The 17,492-nt window shown below is 36.2% G+C and overlaps 1 protein-coding gene across 29 annotated transcripts in view; it reads right to left on the reverse strand.

Annotated features, from left to right (window-relative positions):
* Nucleotides 1-3,892: 3,892 nt before the first annotated feature.
* The window catches only part of LOC128870443 (twitchin), a 243,403-nt gene continuing 229,803 nt past the window's right edge, over nucleotides 3,893-17,492 (reverse strand). For 26 of the 29 annotated variants that reach the window (XM_054113098.1, XM_054113102.1, XM_054113093.1 and 23 more), the window contains 8 exons: nucleotides 16,011-16,989; nucleotides 15,268-15,609; nucleotides 14,159-15,201; nucleotides 11,446-11,502; nucleotides 10,523-10,653; nucleotides 8,291-8,423; nucleotides 7,916-8,218; nucleotides 3,893-5,287 (listed from right to left, as the gene is read on the reverse strand). In XM_054113098.1, coding sequence (XP_053969073.1) covers nucleotides 4,668-5,287; nucleotides 7,916-8,218; nucleotides 8,291-8,423; nucleotides 10,523-10,653; nucleotides 11,446-11,502; nucleotides 14,159-15,201; nucleotides 15,268-15,609; nucleotides 16,011-16,989 — 3,608 coding nt within the window. In that variant the 3' untranslated portion in view covers nucleotides 3,893-4,667. The remainder of the gene's footprint in view (nucleotides 5,288-7,915; nucleotides 8,219-8,290; nucleotides 8,424-10,522; nucleotides 10,654-11,445; nucleotides 11,503-14,158; nucleotides 15,202-15,267; nucleotides 15,610-16,010; nucleotides 16,990-17,492) is intronic. The other 3 variants (XM_054113106.1, XM_054113097.1, XM_054113083.1) reach the window with 1 other exon arrangement.

The following is a 17,492-nucleotide window of genomic DNA, read 5'->3' on the forward strand; positions in this document are numbered from 1 at the left end:
GAAGATGTTTCCGTACAAAGTCCAGACGGTGCATCAGCTGTTAGCTGCTGACCGCCAATCGCGTCTAACATACGCTCAAGCCATCCTTAATCACCACCAAGAGGAAGATGATTTTTCATCAAAAATAATCATGAGTGATGAGGCCCATTTCCATTCTAGCGGGCACGTTAATTAGCAAAATCTACGCTTCTGGGGAACTGAAAATCCGCGTGTAACCCACGAAGAGCCATTACACCCGCTCAAAGTCACTGTATGGTGTGCTGTTTTCGCTGGAGGAGTCATCGGACCTTTTTTCTTCGAAGACGTCGCGGGCCAAACGGTTACTGTGAATGGTGAGCGCTACAGAGCAATGACCAACGAGTTCTTTCTGCCGCAACTTGATGAATTGGGATTGGAAAGCATGAGGTTCCAACAGGACGGTGCAACGGCACACACTGTACGTGCCACAACCGATATGCTGAAGGATGCATTTCCCGGGCGCCTAATATCCCGTTTTGGCGATTTGCACTGGCCGGCAAGATCGCCTGATTTGACCGCTCCAGACTTCTTTTTGTGAGGCTTTTTGAAGTCGCGGGTTTATGTCAACAAGCCTCAGACTCTTGCAGCTCTTAAAGACAATATCCGTCAAGAATGTGAGGACCTATCGCCGGAAGTTTTGGCCAAAGTGATGGAAAATGCCATAAAAAGGGCTCAAATGGCAATCAACTGTGGCGGCGGCCATTTACATGACATCATATTCTCGGCTTAATGTAAAAAAAAATTAAAAGACCAAATAAAAATAATCCACAAGAAGAATCAAAGTTTTTCATTTTTTTTTGTAGACTATAGCCAAAAAACATCGCAAGGTTACTTTTGCGCCACCTGTACATATCTCTTTTGGGTTGGTGTACATCCCTAATGGAGTAGGAAAAATGGTTTTTATTGATGATTAAATGGACAAACATGTGTATTTTAAATATTTTGAATAATAATTTGCATGAGCCGTTAAACTTGGATTGTATGCTAAAGGGTTCTTGTTTCAAGAAGACAATAACCCAAAACACTCATCTTATCTCGTGTAAGAGTGGCTTATTTACCACTGTAAGCAATCACCGGATCTGAACCCAATTGAGTATGTCTTGGAGCTCTTAGAAAGGAGAATCAGAAAGCGCAAAATAACATCAAAGGCATCATTAAAGACAGCTTTACGTGTTGAGTGGAAGAAAATTGCAGATAATGAAATAAAAAGTATGCATCGACGTTTGGAAGCAGTTATTAAAGCCAAAGGCGGCCCAATAAAGTACTGAATACTCGTTTTTTGTATTATTTTTTAGATAAAATATTCTTTATATGGCTATATACGAATAATATTTTTGCATAAAATTGTGCCTTATTTCGTTATTGACTTAAGTTCTCTAACACCATATGAATTTTGAAGTTTTTGTTCCTTTAATGTTGAATAAAAACGATATTGGATTGTATTATATTATTGTATTGTATTGTATTATATTAAAACTTTGTTCTTTTGTATAAATCGTACTAAGTATCAGGTTTATCTGTTTATAATCTGTGAGTTTGCGAATAAATTGTGTCCAATGTGCATGTAAATGGATTTGTTGCTTGAGTGCCATCTTGAATCCTTGAATGAATTCTCATTGGCTCATTGTTTCAGGGTATGTGATACTCTCCGTTGTCGAGACGTAAAGGCCCAGAAGCCTTCCGTATAATCATTCTCTTGAGTACTCCAAGTTTTTGCGCCATATAATAGCACAGACGATCATCGTCGAGAGAGGAATTTACTACTCATTTGCCTACTTAACTAGTGGCACTTGTTGAGTGCTTGTTTGATGACAGCAGCTACTTCGTTTTGTCCTCGTACCCATTCGATTTGCTTCTTTGCCCTGCCTTTGCCTTTGCTTAGAAAAGACAGAATTTACGGCGCAGTTGTTAAGAGCGATGAAATCAATACCATCGGCATACGCCAGCATGTGAACAGTTTAGATATGGAAATGTAGGTTAATCCCATTAGCAGGACATACATTTATTTTATTTGCATTTGCTACCTAGTGCTTCTCGCCTTGCATTAGAATGTAGAAATTCACAAGACAGTGATTACAGAAATTGTTGCGTGGGAGAAAGCAGGCATATTGTTGGAAAAATTAAATGGAAGACTTTTCTTATTGGGTGTAGCTGTACACCAATGCAAATTCATATAAGATGATCTTACTAGAATAACTTATTTGATTTTTTCTTTTTCCATTGATTGTTTTATATTTTGTTTACATTCGGATTGAAATTCGTGAAAAGTAATCAGCCGACTTGGACACTCAAAACAATAAATTGCAAAAACAAAATGCATGTGTGCAAATTTGGCTATTGAACTATTGTACTTATACTACTTGTATGAATTCGCCTTTCTAATTAAGAAAAAGAACTTAGCAGAAGAAGAAGATAAAATTAGATTGTTTCTAGCTTCATTGTTAATATTATAAGATAAGTGCTTGGCGGCCGCCGTAGGCGAATGGGTTAGTGCGTGACTACCATTCGGAATTCACAGACAGAACGTAGGTTCGAATCTCGGTGGAACACCAAAATTAAGAAAACACATTTTTCTAATAGCGGTCGCCCCTCAGCAGCAATGGCAAACCTCCAAGTGTATTTCTGCCATGAAGAAACTCCTCATAAAAATATCTGCCGTTTGGAGTCGGCTTGAAACTGTAGGTCCCTCCATTTGTGGAACAACATCAAGACGCACACCACAAATAGGAGGAGGAGATCGGTCAATTACCCAAAGAGGGTGTTCGCGCCACCCTGTGTTTCAAACATATTGGCGAATCGAAACATAAGCGAATCGAGGAACTTCGCGAACCGACTGGCAACAATAGCGAGCGAATGAGATACCAAAACAAAAACATGAATTCGCCTTGATGCCGACAGCAGATCGCGAGACAGAACTCACCAGATGATGCGAGCTGCCAGATCTAGAAATAACTATAATAATAATATAATAACTATCGTAATTAAGGGGTCCCGGTCGTCTAGAGCTCGAAAATTTAGGGTGTTTTCAGGAACTTTTTTACAACAAAAAAATGAAAAACGATATTTAAATTGTTAGGCTTTTTAATAACTTCTTTTACATGCAAGAATGAAAAAAAATTGTTTATTTTTAGTTTTAATAATTTAAAAAATGGCGCTGAAGTTGGCCCTCCCGAAAAACTGGACCTGGACGGTGTTGTCCATTTAAAGAAATTTATCTGAAACACAAAAACCAAAAAAATTATTAATAAGTATGAATGTAGCTACGTCCCGTACTAGAAAAAAAAGAAAATTAACAAAATAGCGCAGTTTTGGATTTGACACTCTAAAAATCGTTTTTTTTTTAGTTTTTTAATAAAAAATACGAAATAATTGAAATAATATTTCTTTGTTGATGTTTGATGTTGTGAACAATATATTAAAATTTCAGACGATTCGGTTGAATTGTTAATTTTTGGAAGCACCAGGCAAAAAAAAGTCGTTTCGATATAAATAAGTTTAAAGTTTGAGGTACGAGTACAGGAGCGTACAGGCTGTAGAAGCTATAATATTGGGAACTTCCGAATGAAAATTTCACAGTACATTCTTAAGATGCTATACTTTCGAATTATCAAAAAAACAAAAAATCGGTTTTTTGAATCGGTACATGTTTATAAGCAGATGTGCATGCGAATAGTATTTTCAGTCTTGAGGTGAGCGTGTACACGTAAAGTAAAGAGTTGGAATTAAATGGAGCAAGTTGTGTTGTCATTACTTTGTGACTTTTATTTAACAATCCACTGATCGACCTCGGAGGAATTATTGTGAGAGATTTTAACGTAACAATATGTATGTATGTATCTATTTCGGAATGAATTACGATATTAAAACAAGATGCTTTTGCTTTTTTCTCCATTTATTACATACAAATAAATTAGAGCATACTTAGAGCGTACCTTAAATAAATTATGTTTACAATCTAAGTGTTATATGAAATATTTTGGCATGCGCCAAATTTATAAACACATTCGGGAGTGAAAACGTAATTGGTTCTGTACAAACATTAAAATAATTTATGTAAGTAAACGTTACGCACGTATGTATGTACATTAACCAAGTCAGTTCACATAAGTATTATACATATTATAATTTTATTTTCTAATTTAGAGTCCCGATGGATGTAACTTCATGCAGTTACAGTATTATTATTGCTTCGTTTCGAGGATACCAAATACAAAATATTTTCATAAATTTTTTTTTCGAATAAGACAGTGTAAAATATGTTTTTTAACATCGTTAATCGTTTTGATTTTTTTTTTAGTCAGGGACACAAAATTTTTTTGTTCGGAGCAGTGCTAGTTCACGTTATCACCAAGATATATTTTCGTATGCGTAATTATATAAATTCATATACGACAAAATGCATAATTTTTATATGCTTTAGGCATAAGCAACGAAAATTAAAAATATCAATACTATTGTTTAAATGGTTTCGATATAAAGAGAAAGAGAGCGATTTATGTAACTGTTCAGTTACCTATGCCTAGCGAGAGTCTCTATTAAAAAAATACTTATTTGAACTAACTTTTCGGTTTATATTTTAGATTTCGTTTTTGTTTCCTATTTCTATTAGCATAATGACTTATGCTACATGTATATATTCTATTGTTTATTCAGTCGACATTTATGGAGAAAGCACTCAATGTCTCACTCTTTTTGCCAATGGCTTTTGCTTGATATTGGCCCACGTCATCCATCGAACACTTGACTATAACAAATGTGTAGCTATTTCCGTCTTTGGTGAAGGTATATTTTGTACTGCTGGTATTAATTGGCTTTCCATCTTTTAACCATGTAAGTTGCAATGGTTCTTCTTGCGTTTCACAGGAAAATTGGCAGCTTTCCCCTGCTTGAATGGTTACTGAGTTTGGGAATTGTATAAATATGGGCTGTTTCGGCTCTTCACCAGGTACAACTACGTTTATAGAGCAAGTACTGAAGGATTCACCAACATCGTTAAAGGCCTCACAAGTATAAGTGCCACCATCTTCTGGGAATATCTCAGCGATTTGTAACTTATAAATATTAGCTTCGTTGGTATACTGGAAGTCTTTGCTTGGTTTGATCTCCTTGTTGTTGTGCAGCCAAACTACGTCAAAGTGTTCAGCGCCTATGATACGGCATGCAAGAGTTACCATTTCACCGTCTTTAACAAATCGTGATTCCAAGTGACTAACAATTTTCGGAGGTTTTGAGCTATTCGTCTGTCGTTTACAGGCATTTTTATCCAGAGCTATAGGAAATATAACAAGAACAGAAAAGAAAAAGAGTAATGTGATGCCCAAAAAGTTTTTTAAAGGAATTAATGTAAACATTTATATAGTTAAAGAAGATAAATATTTATTCTGATAGACATGTGATGATCAATGTTGCGATATTCAACAGTCGCGGAAGGGAGAAACCTAGCTAGCTAATGCGATCTTAGAATCTATAAGTAAGGCTAGCTTGGCTGATAGACACTGACTTCACATAGGCCTCGGAATTTATCATTGGTGTTGTCAAGAGATTGCATGGGCACGTTAACTTAAGATGTTAATCTTTACGCATTCGATAAATTTCTTACCGTCTGGTCCGCAATATGCCTTAATAAGGGCCACATCGTAGAAAGCCAAGATAGCTATATATATTGCGATCTACAGGAATCGCGGTATCATATTTCTTCCGCATGCGCAATCTACTTAAATAGTCTGCTTTATTAAGACTTAGATTCAAATATTTTAGAAATGAGTTTGGTACATAACGTTTTTTTTTATAAATGATAATAAGAAAAAAAAAGTATTACTTTTAAATTGTATAATCGCTTACATTCGATTACGAAAAGAAGAAGAATCAATAAGACCTCTTTAATCTGACCCGGAGGATGGTTGCATATGTAGAAGTACACGGAAGTGGGCCTGATTGCCATTCACTTGGGAGAGGTCAGGACGACTCTTCTATATACGGTCTAAGCAGTTCACAACTTCCCGGCTTAGTCCAAGTATCCTCTGGGTGGATTCCAAACACCCGTTCGAAAGTGAGCTAATCAATGAGAAGGCGAATGAACCTAGCATAGCCGCTTGTGTGCTGGGTATGCGACCCGCCACGTAAAAGTCCCGGCGGAAGTTAAAAAAAGAGAAGCGATGTATGTATTATGAAAATGAAGAGACGACAGTTAGAAATACGTTAGTGCAAGGAGCTTGAGATGTTGGGCAATAGCAACAACGCCGGAAAACTTTACCAGAAAGCTCAGTGACTTACAGAAGATTTCAATACCAGGGTGTTTTCCTGTAAGACCAAAGACGGTGATCTGGTGACTGACATCCAGAGTGTGCTTCAATTATGGAGGGAATACTTCTCGACCTTGTTAAACAGTGACAATTCCGCATGTCAGAGAGAATGTGAACATTCCAATACCGAAATCGTTGACGACGGAACTGCCGTTCTGCAACCCCATGAAGAGGTGAGAAAAGCGATAACGCAGCTAAAAAACAACAAAGCCGCGGAAGCCGACGGAAGCCGACGGACTACCGGCTGAGCTATTCAAACATGGCGATTAGGAGGTGGTAAGGTGCACGCATCAGCTCCTATGCAAAGCATGCCTGTCGAATGGAATCTAAATGTGCTTTGCTCAATCCATAAGAAGGGTGATCCAGTAGTCTGTGCCAAGTCCAGCGAGATTAGTCTTCTAAATATCGACTATACGGTTTTAGCGATCGTATTGTGTTAAAGGCACAATACGCCAAGTCTTGGAAAAGGCCACTCAAAGGAGAATGGACACACATCATCTTTTTGTCGACTTCAAAGCTGAATTGACGGCACGAAATGGAGTTGCCTATATGCCGCGTTGTCTGAATTCGGGATCCCCGCAAAACTAATACGGCTGTGCAAAATTACGCTGTTTAAAACCAGCAGCGCCTTCAGAATTGGGAAGGACCTCTCCGAACAAAAACAAGGTTTTTACAGGGTGACTCGTTGTCGTGGGACTTCCTTAACTTGATTCTGAAAAACAACGTTCGAGGCGTAGAACTTAATTGCTCAGGCACAATTTTTTATTAAAGCGTACAATTTCTTGTCGTATGTCGATGATATAATATTACTATTATCGGCCTTATCAACCGCGTTGTTAGTTCTGCCGTTTCCAAACTGGATAAAGAAGCAAAGACAAATTGGCCTGGTGGTGAACGAGAACTAAAGGAAATATCTCGTGTCATCAAACAAACACTTGGTGCACTCGCATATCGGCATCCACTTCACTGTTCACAGTTTTGATTTCGAGGTTGTGAGAGACTTCGTTTAATTGAGTAGTAAAGTCCTCTCTCGACGGACAAAACTAACACTCTACAAGACTCTCATTATGCCCGTCCTAACGTATGGTGCAGAACCTTGGACGATGACAATGTCCGATAAGGCGTCAGTTGGAGCGTTTGAGAGAAAAATTTGCGGATGATTTTTGGACCTTTGCACGTTGGTGACGGCGAATATCGCAGTTGATGGATGAATGAGCTGTATGAGCTTTACAACGACATAGATATAGTGCAGCGAATAAAGATCCAGCAGCTGCGTTAGCTGAGTCATGTCGTCCGAATGAATAACAACTCTTCGGACCTGAAGAATTCGATGCGGTACTAGCTGGTGGTAGCAGAGGAAGACGAAGACCTCCTCTGTGTTGGAAAAATCAGGTAGAGAAGAACTTGGCTTCACTTGGTGTGTCCAACTGATGCCGGTTAGCATGAGAAAGAAACGATTGAAACGTACATAAAAATGGGCGTACAGTGATCAAGTGACTTTGAAAAGCCTTAAGCGTACACAAATTGAAAGATAAAACTTTAACGTGCAAATGCACAATAAGAAATAATTGAGCTTAATATCTGGTAATACTCACGTTTAACCGTCAATTTGCATTTAGTTTCCACGGCGCTTATGGAATTAGTAGCAGTGCAGGTGAATATACCCTCATCTTCTGGAAAAACTTCATGAATAGTTAGGGTTGCAACACCATTTTTGTATTTTAAATTCATTATATCTGAGGATGATATAAGTTTGCCGTTCTTCGACCATGTTATCTGTGGTTCCGGATCTCCCTTAACATTACATGTTAAGATTAACTTGTCACCGTCGTTAATAGAGACATCCTGAAGCGTCTTCGTAAACTCAGGTTTACACATCAGCGCATCGTCTGGAGGCACTAAGAACAATTGTTTATTGAATTTTAACACAAAATGCTCAATATTTCATGAATCATATTAAAAAGGCTTACATATTAATTCCTTGGTAGCACTTCGAGATCTTGACGGACTACCCGGCGTGTGCAAACTATTGCTGTTATACTTCTTTTTATTGCTACTGTTATTGACACTGGTAGTGTTGTGGCTTAAATTTTGAATGTTAGTCTGAAATTTACGAAATTTAAGGGTATGAGTAATAAGGAAAATGCATTTATTTATGTCCGTCTATTTTTAAAAATACTGTGTTTATTTAATATGTTGCTAATTGCTAATATTTTTACTTTAATAGAGAATGAACTTATAAATAAATCATAGACTGGAGATGTTGGTCCTTTTGATTAAATAATGACATTCTACTGTTGTTTTCCAAAATATTCTCCATGACGAACAATACTCTTTTGCATTCGTTGGAAACAATTTTCCTTGCCCTTAGTCCAGTCGTGTTTCCAGAGCTTTTTTTAATTGTATGCGATCCAACTGTTTTTACCAAAGTTTGGTTTTGGACGGCCTTCACGGAATTCAATGGTGAATGGACAGCGATCAGGAGAAAATGCATTGTACCTGTTTTTGTACGAATCTAAAATAGTGCTTGCTTGCCGTGTAACGACTCCATCTCATCGATGAAATATTGTTTTTTAATGCCAAAATAATGTTTTTTTAAATTGTTAAAGTAATCGAACGAAAATGTTCAGGGTTTAATTCCATTTTTTTACCAAGATTGATTTTAAAACGACTTTATGGTAAAATATGTAAAACTTTCCAAAGGAAACATTAGATGGCGCATGACAATACTAGAGGTGCCCATTGCCAGAAATGTAAACAGTAACCCAGTAAGTAGATAGACATCAACTTCAGAATAATAGGTTTTGTTGACAGTGCTAGGCTTTTTCTTCTTTATAAAAAGTTCAAGCAAGCAAGCATGTACTTTATATGAGAGGAAAGGTGTCACCGAATCTTTTTTTTTCAAAAATCAACGGTATTTTAAATTCAATTGAAACTTGACCTTTGTTATGCTAAAAAACCGCATACCCAGAAAAATTCTAAAAACTATGGTGAAAAACTTGAAAGTAATGATTGCATTTTGAGTTATGTTGCATAAAGTTTAAAACTATCCCTTATATGGTTTTTGTTGTAGTATGAACTATAATTTTATATAAAAATAGTGGTGTGGTTTCAATTTTGCGACGGGACGTATATGCAAAGAAATAGTAGGGATACGAATTACACAGGCCGACAAAATTTAACCAACATTCAGACCCAGAAACCAGACTATATATTTCCGAAGGTTTATGATGCGCTGAATCCAAATCTGGCCTCAGAATTGCTCTATTAGTTTGAGTTTTCGAGATATCCTAACCTAAAAGTGCATAAAACCCCATTTTTGCCCATATTTGAGGTTATGTAGCCTTGCAGATGTTTTCTTTCACCAAAATTAAAGCATGGCATCTTTAAATACAATCCTTCTTTTTTCAAATGGCGTTTTGTTTGCTCAAATATCATTTTTTTTCGCAGAGATATCGCATTTTGAAATTTTCATGTTTCGAAATTTTCCTACACCTGAAAATCGATTAAGATAACATAGACATGATATAGTCGATTACTAATTTTCTTGAATTGAGTCTTATTTTTCTTAAAATTTTGTCTCACACCATAAGTGGCTGACTCACCACACCCCTACACTATCTAACCTTTGGGTTAGCCCTAACCCCTAGAAACCACCCCTATCATACCGCGAGCAGGCTAACCCACATAACCGCAAGCAGGCTTTCCCACAAACTCCAAATTTACATACTATTAATCCATATATTTCAGGCCCTCAAACCCAAGAAAATTAGTAAGCGACTATATCATGTCTATGTTATCTTAATCGATTTTCAGGTGTAGGAAAATTTCGAAACATGAAAATTTCAAAATGCGATATCTCTGCGAAAAAAAATGATATTTGAGCAAACAAAACGCCATTTGAAAAAAGAAGGATTGTATTTAAAGATGCCATCCTTTAATTTTGGTGAAAGAAAACATCTGCAAGGCTACATAACCTCAAATATGGGCAAAAATGGGGTTTTTTGCACTTTTAGGTTAGGATATCTCGAAAACTCAAACTAATAAATTAATTTTAGTTATCAATCCGAATTTTGCATGGACAGAGAAGCAGATATTAGTTTAAATTATTTCGGATACTTTTCCTTGTAGACTAGTGTTATTAGTAATTATGGCAAGTATAGTATGTATAAATAAAATCTAGTTTTAAATTAACATTATACCTGACTTGAGTTTTGTTGCGCTGTTGACCATGAACTGTTGTACTGATTTGAAGAGGAGCTGGACGTGAATCGACGTACAGTATTGATTGGTGGCGGTGCAAGTTTCAACGGGTGTTCGATATACTTACGATCTATTAAAGTAAAAAATGGAAGATATTAAATAAAGATATTATACCAAACATTGATCAAATTCTGCTATCATCAACGAACATCATAAATTAAATTTGTATTCAAGTTTTAGGATTATTGTTAAAACATATATGTATATTATAATATTATATTCAGTTGGGTTTATAACTGATTGATTGGCATGCAGTTCTGAGAAAATTATTTACTATATAACTAAATTACTGATACATTCTTAATTAATTTCCAATTTCACAATTTCTTGAGATTTTAGGAAAGGGTAAACGGAAAATTGTGGTAAATCAATTAAAAAATTCATTTATGTGAATATTATCAAAAACTATGATTAACTATTCAATTTTTGTATTGGAAAACATTTAAGAAAGAAAATAGGTATATAGCGGTTTGATTAAAGATTAAATGGATTTGTGCATACAGTTGCATGTGCTTTGCGAGGAATTGAGACATTTAATACTTAATCTCGGGAAATAATAATACAGGAATATATAACTTTGGTATGAAATTCTGAGTTATCTTATTTTCGAAGAATTTAAATGATTTAAAAGTCTTTGAAAAGGGTAGCCGGATTTCTGAGCTTTGTAAGTGTATTAACTGATTCGGTATGTTCTTTTAGTATGTATTTAGAATGTTTAAACAAAACAGGATAACCAGTTTCTATGCAATATATTATATTAACTATAAGAACCATAGAGGACTAAACATAAAAATTAAAATATTCAACAAACGTGTATTGAAACGAAACATATTTTATATGAGTTAAGAATTCAATATTTTACCTCCAGAATATAGAAAATTGTGAGCAAGTTCAGCTTGCTCAGGTGTTACCCATTCTCCTATGAAAAAATGCCATTTAATATTTTTGAGGAAACAAATTTTAATATTTTAAGTAAAAATATTGTATTAATGCATTTATATTATAAATAATTGCCATACTTATATATATGTAAATAAATGTCATATAAAATTGTGTTATTTCAAGTACATATGTGCAATGAGTGGCACATGAGTGGTACAGTACTTCAAATAAATATTCGTACAGGCTTCAGTTCCCTAAATATACTTATGTTAAGAGGTTGGAATCTATACCAAAATGGAATAACGATACGTATTACGTCTCTACTTAGTCTTACCATAAATTCTGTGACAAATTTTATAATGCATACGGCGAGAAGAAATTCGCAGAAAAAGTTTCTATATTTTTGCTTTTCTTCGTATGTATTGTCTACTCGTAAATTTTACTCAGTTTCATAGCAAATTTCGTTTGTTAACAATGGAGTGAGGAGCTAAGGAAAATCACATTGCAGTGATTGCATTACAAAGTGTGGTAAAGGTCTAAGTGAGATTTACGAATTCCTGAAAAAACTTAATATTTCCAGAAAGTTTGTTTACCGCACGATCAATCGTTTTTCCCAAGCGTCTGAAGTGACAAAAAGAAAAAGATGTGGTGGTCCTCGCGTGGCTCGAGCCAGTGCAGCCATAAAAGCCATTCGAGAAAAAATTCGCAGAAGTGCCCTTAGAAAGTAGAAAATCATATCCGGGGAAATGAATGTACCGATCAGATCCATGTCAAGACTAATTAGATATGATCTACACATAAAAGCCTTCCGTCGCTCATCTCGTCATCTTTTGACAACGCCCTAGAAGAAAATTAGTCTCGACAGAGTGGCCCGTGGTTATCGGCTATGAAAATATTCTTTTCACAAATGAGAAAATGTTCATTGTTGAAGAAGTTTTTAATAAAAAAACGACAAAATCTATGCTAATATTTATAAAGACGCGAAAAAGCTTGTTTCAAGGGTTCAGCGTGGCCACCATTCGGACTTTCTAATGGATTGATGGTGAGTGTCTTGTAAGGGCGTTATATCTCTTCAATTCTGCGAAAAAGGGCTTAAGACCGAGGCAAAAGTGTACCAAGAGGATGTCTTAGAAGGCGTGGTGAAGCAGTTGAGCGGTACTCTCTTCAGTGGAGAACGTTGGATCTCCCAGCAAGATTCCGCTCCAACCCATAAGGAAAAGGCTAGAAAACAGTGGCTAAAACCAATATTCTTGGGTTCATAGCCACAGAAGATTCGTCGTCTGGAAGTCCAGATCTGAATCCATTGGTCTACAGTATCACATTATCTTTGGTTCGAGCAGCGACGTACAATATCCATGGAAACCGTGCGTGTTGCAATAGCGGAACGGCCCAATCGTTTGAAGGCTAGGGTAAAAGCAAATGTTGACCATTTCGATTGAAAACTTAATTTTTTTAATATTTTCATGATTAAAGAAAAAAAAGCATTAAAAAGATCTATAACGGACTTAGCTTTTAACAGAACTTATGGCCGAGCTAAGTATACGACAAATTACTTTTAAGAGAACTTTGTTCATGGCAAAAATAAGAATTAATATGCTAGCAAAGTGGTCCGATTTTGCTTAAAATTGATCGGTAACAATAATACCAAGCTCTTCTGGTTTATATTTTCGGAGAAGTGGCAGGAATTGTAAGAATTATCAGCGGTAAGTGACGATTGCACTTATAAAGGGTATTCCAAAAGATACGCCTAGCTTTTGTTTTAAAATAAAACATAAAAACTATTACTTACTATTCTACTTTTACTCGAAGTACTGCTCTTATAATTATATGTGAAAAATTCCATCATTTAAATGGCCCTTATAAACACTTATACTGGTATAATTGTTGAGAACGTCGAGATATCAATGTTTTAGGTTGTTCAGCAACACCTTGCGCTACAGCAGCAATATTGTCAATAGAACGCTTAGTTTTTGGTCTAGCAGTCCTTTTTCTATCCTCTACAAAGCCAGTTGAAGATTTTTCACCAACCTTTGAACTGCCGACTCATTCGGGCGATCATTTCCACCAAAGAAATTGAAAATTTTCCGATATTTTGTTCTTAAAGATTGACCATTTTCATAACAAGTTTCAATAATTTTAATACGTTGTTCTATCGTGTAAATATCCATGGTTAAAATTGTACATCTCTCTACTTGACAAATGTCAAAGATGACAAAAAATAGCTACTGTCTAGGAATTATTCACCACTGACTTCTAGGCGTCACTTTTGAAAGACTCAATTTCCTTTGTTAATGCCTTATTCTGAATTAAAATGGAATATCCAGTTTGGGACAGTTTTCTATTCAACGTATTTGATCTATTTATTTATATGAGACTTGTGGTATTGTTATTTTATTTTTCTAAAGAAAATTATAATAATCAGCTACATATCGCTCATTTATTGTAATAGGGTCTTAATTCAAAAAACCCGTAAGTAAATAATAAAAAATAAATAATAAAAAAATAAATAGGTAAATAAATAAAGCAATTGCGCGTCGGTTCATTTCAGATTTCAAATTTTTTTTATTGAAATAATTTCCTCATAATATTCTCTCTCTCTCTTCTTCTCTCAGCAATTTGTATTTAATTATTGATATTAGGTATTACATTGCATTTGGTTTGCCCGCATATTTCTAAAACCAATTAATACTCACCTTCCACAATTACTACACATTCAGTTTCGTCGGTACCGTGACAGTTGGTCGCCTTACAAGTGTATTTACCAGAGTCTGAGGGTTTGCAATCAACTATTTCCATTGTTACAACTCCGTCCGATGTTGACATTGAATATTCATATTTGCTTAGTTCTCGACCATCTTTATACCATTTTACAGTTGGTACGGGCTTACCACTGAGACAACATAGAAGCTTACATGTGTCTCGAGCTTGCATGACACGTGGCCGTAAGAGGAATGTATAGCTGGGTGCCGATTCAGATTCCTCCTGCCAGAATGTATAGGGTAGAGGATCACGTCGGCGCACTGGTGTCGTTTCACTACGATAACGTGGCTGTTCTTTCGGTAGCGGGTGCACGTTCAAGAAAACAACCTCCTCACGAGACCCATAGTGGTTTTCTGCCCGAATTATATATTCGCCTCTGTCATCGAGCTTGACACGATTAATAATGAAGTAGTAATCATCCCCGGCATAACGTTTCATAAATTTGACGCTTTGTCGCAATTCTACATTATTGTGAGACCATGTTAAGGTTGGAGTAGCACCAGCTATACAGCGGCAGTAGAACTTTACACTTTGACCTTCATAGCAAAATTGTGACGATGGTCGTATGACGAAACGTGGTGCGGCTTGTCGACGATCAAATGAAGTTTCATGAACTTTATATTTTTCCATAAGCAATTTGCTCAATGAGGAATATTCAGATAAGCGTCCCATAGGGAGCAAGTACTTGTTGAAATCTTCATATTTCATCCGAAGCTTATCTCGGTATGCAAGGTATCGATCGCGTGCAATTTTTTGTGAGCGATCGCTATGATCACCTGTAAGCCAAGGATGCAAAAGACATTCATGTGCCGTCATACGTTTTTCCTTATTGGCGATAAGTAGCTTCCTAATAAAATCTCTAGCTTCATCCGATATATGACAGAAGGCGGCTTCATCAAAGTCCCACTCGCAGGCTTTGACATTTTTCAGGGTTTGAATATCATTATCGCCAGCGAAAGGTGACAACCCACTCAAACTAAAATATAAAAATAAAAATTTAATGTTTCTGTTTTGAAATAAAAAACTAACCAAAAATACTAACAGTACATATGCAAGAACACCAGTGGCCCACATATCTGTATAGAAGCCAACCGGTTCACGATTTACAATCTCAGGTGCGGCGAATTCGGCTGTGCCAGTTGTTATTTTAACTACTTCATTTGGATCCAAACGGGTGGCTAAACCAAAGTCAATAAGCTTGACATTCGTACTGGTACGAGTTTGGCACATGATATTCTCTGGCTTTATGTCTAGATGAATAATATTCTTTTCGTGCATATGTCGAACTCCTTCACAGATCTGGCGCATATAATTAATTACTTCTGCTTCAGTCATATAGTAGCCCTCAGTGGTTATGCGCTCGAATAATTCTCCACCAGATAAGCTGAAAAATAATTTGGAAACATTCAATGATAAATATATGACACACTTACATACATATACGAACAATAAAAAGCAGATAACAATTTTGCCGAAAGTTTAAGGATAACAAATAAGATACTATAAAAATATATAAGAAGTTCAAATTTGGTATGAATTAGCTTTTTAATAACTTTTCGGATTCTAAAAAACTTGTGCTAGTTTTCTTAATTGAATGTGACTGTTTAGGGTTTTATGTAGAAACCTTTGTCTATTGATGAGGCTTTTAAAATACATTTTCTATCCTAAATCTTTCAGTATGTATGACGGCATGAATAATATCTCCCTTATTGTTTGATAACACTTGAGAGCTTCAACAGATATTATGTTCATAAAGTAATATACATACAATTTTGAAATACTCACAATTCTAATATAAGTACCATCTCATCATCGTCTTCAAATGCATCATGAAGATTAATTAACTTTTGGTGATGTAATTGGTTCATCACGTCAATTTCACGTCTTATCAGATCCTTTTCAATTGTGTGTGATACAGGAATGAATTTTGCAGCAAATATGTTTCCGGTGCTGCGTTCGCGACACCGATGTACAACTCCGAACGCGCCAGCACCAATTTCTTCCAAAATGTCATATTTATCATAAACGCTGTCATGTGAAATTTCAACGGGTTGCGGAACAAATTTAGAATATATGTCAAAAACATACGAATCATAGTCTTTAATTAGTCCATCAGCCTTGCCCCGAACTTTTCTGCCCTGCTCGTCGATCTCCCATCTCCTTTCAGCAGGCTTTTTCTTCATAATATCTCTTGTTTTAATAAGTGTGCTAATTTCTGATGGATTTGAACGGCCATACACATTATCGGCATATATACGAAATTCGTATTCTTTTCCTGGAGTTAAACTAGTAACAGCCATGGCTGTGAGACGGGTATTACCAACACGAATCCATGACGACATTGGATGCTCGCGCTTTTCTACCAGATAGCTTGTTATTTCACTCCCACCATCCCAAACCGGAGCTTTCCAACTTAGCGATAATGATTCGGTACTAATATTCTCAATTAGTGGGAATCGTGGCGGATCAGGGCGATCGCTGATCTGGATTCTAATCGTTGCTGTGTCGGAGCCAAGGTCATTTTCAGCAGTTATAACGTAAGGCCCAGAGTCTAGTTTCGAGCCATCGCGAATGATTAGCATTGCATGGCGCTCCTTAACTTCAACGGTATAATGTCCACCTGATTCAATAGTTTCACCTTCCCGTATCCATGTAATTCTAGGCTTTCTATAGCCGGTGAATGGTATTTTTATAACAACGTTTTCACCCTTATCGAAGTAAGCAGTGTCACGGAAGCGTGGAGGAACATTCAATTTGGGAGCAGCTACATCGAGAAATAGAAAAGGAAAGCAATATTAATATCATTTTAACTAAATCTACTTGTAATAACGGTAACAGTAATAATAATAACAAGCAATGACTCCAGCAGCCGATGTGTTTATTCAAATTTATAATAGTGGAACGCATAGTTATCCCACTTCACTTTTCGGTGTAATGTAAAGGTTGGGTGTAACGAAGAAAACACGCTTTTATGTTCAAAATTAGCTTTATTCATCAACGTAATTTCTATAAAGAACAACGTAATCATTCCAGTGCCGCTCTAACATTTCAATACCACTATTGTAGAACGATAATATCTCTCTTTTGTCTCTCCGTTACAGCGAAAACTCTTCATACGAGTAAAATTTCTTACCGGCGAGCATTTTTTTAGGTCTGCGAACAGACAGTAGACAATGGTCGCGAAATCTGGCGAATACGGTGGATTGCTTTCACATCCATTCGAAGTTCAATTCATGTAGTTTTGCCATTGTTTTGATTGGCCTTTGA

This window comes from Anastrepha ludens, chromosome X (assembly GCF_028408465.1).
Source record: "Anastrepha ludens isolate Willacy chromosome X, idAnaLude1.1, whole genome shotgun sequence".
NCBI classification, from domain to species: Eukaryota; Metazoa; Arthropoda; class Insecta; order Diptera; family Tephritidae; genus Anastrepha; species Anastrepha ludens.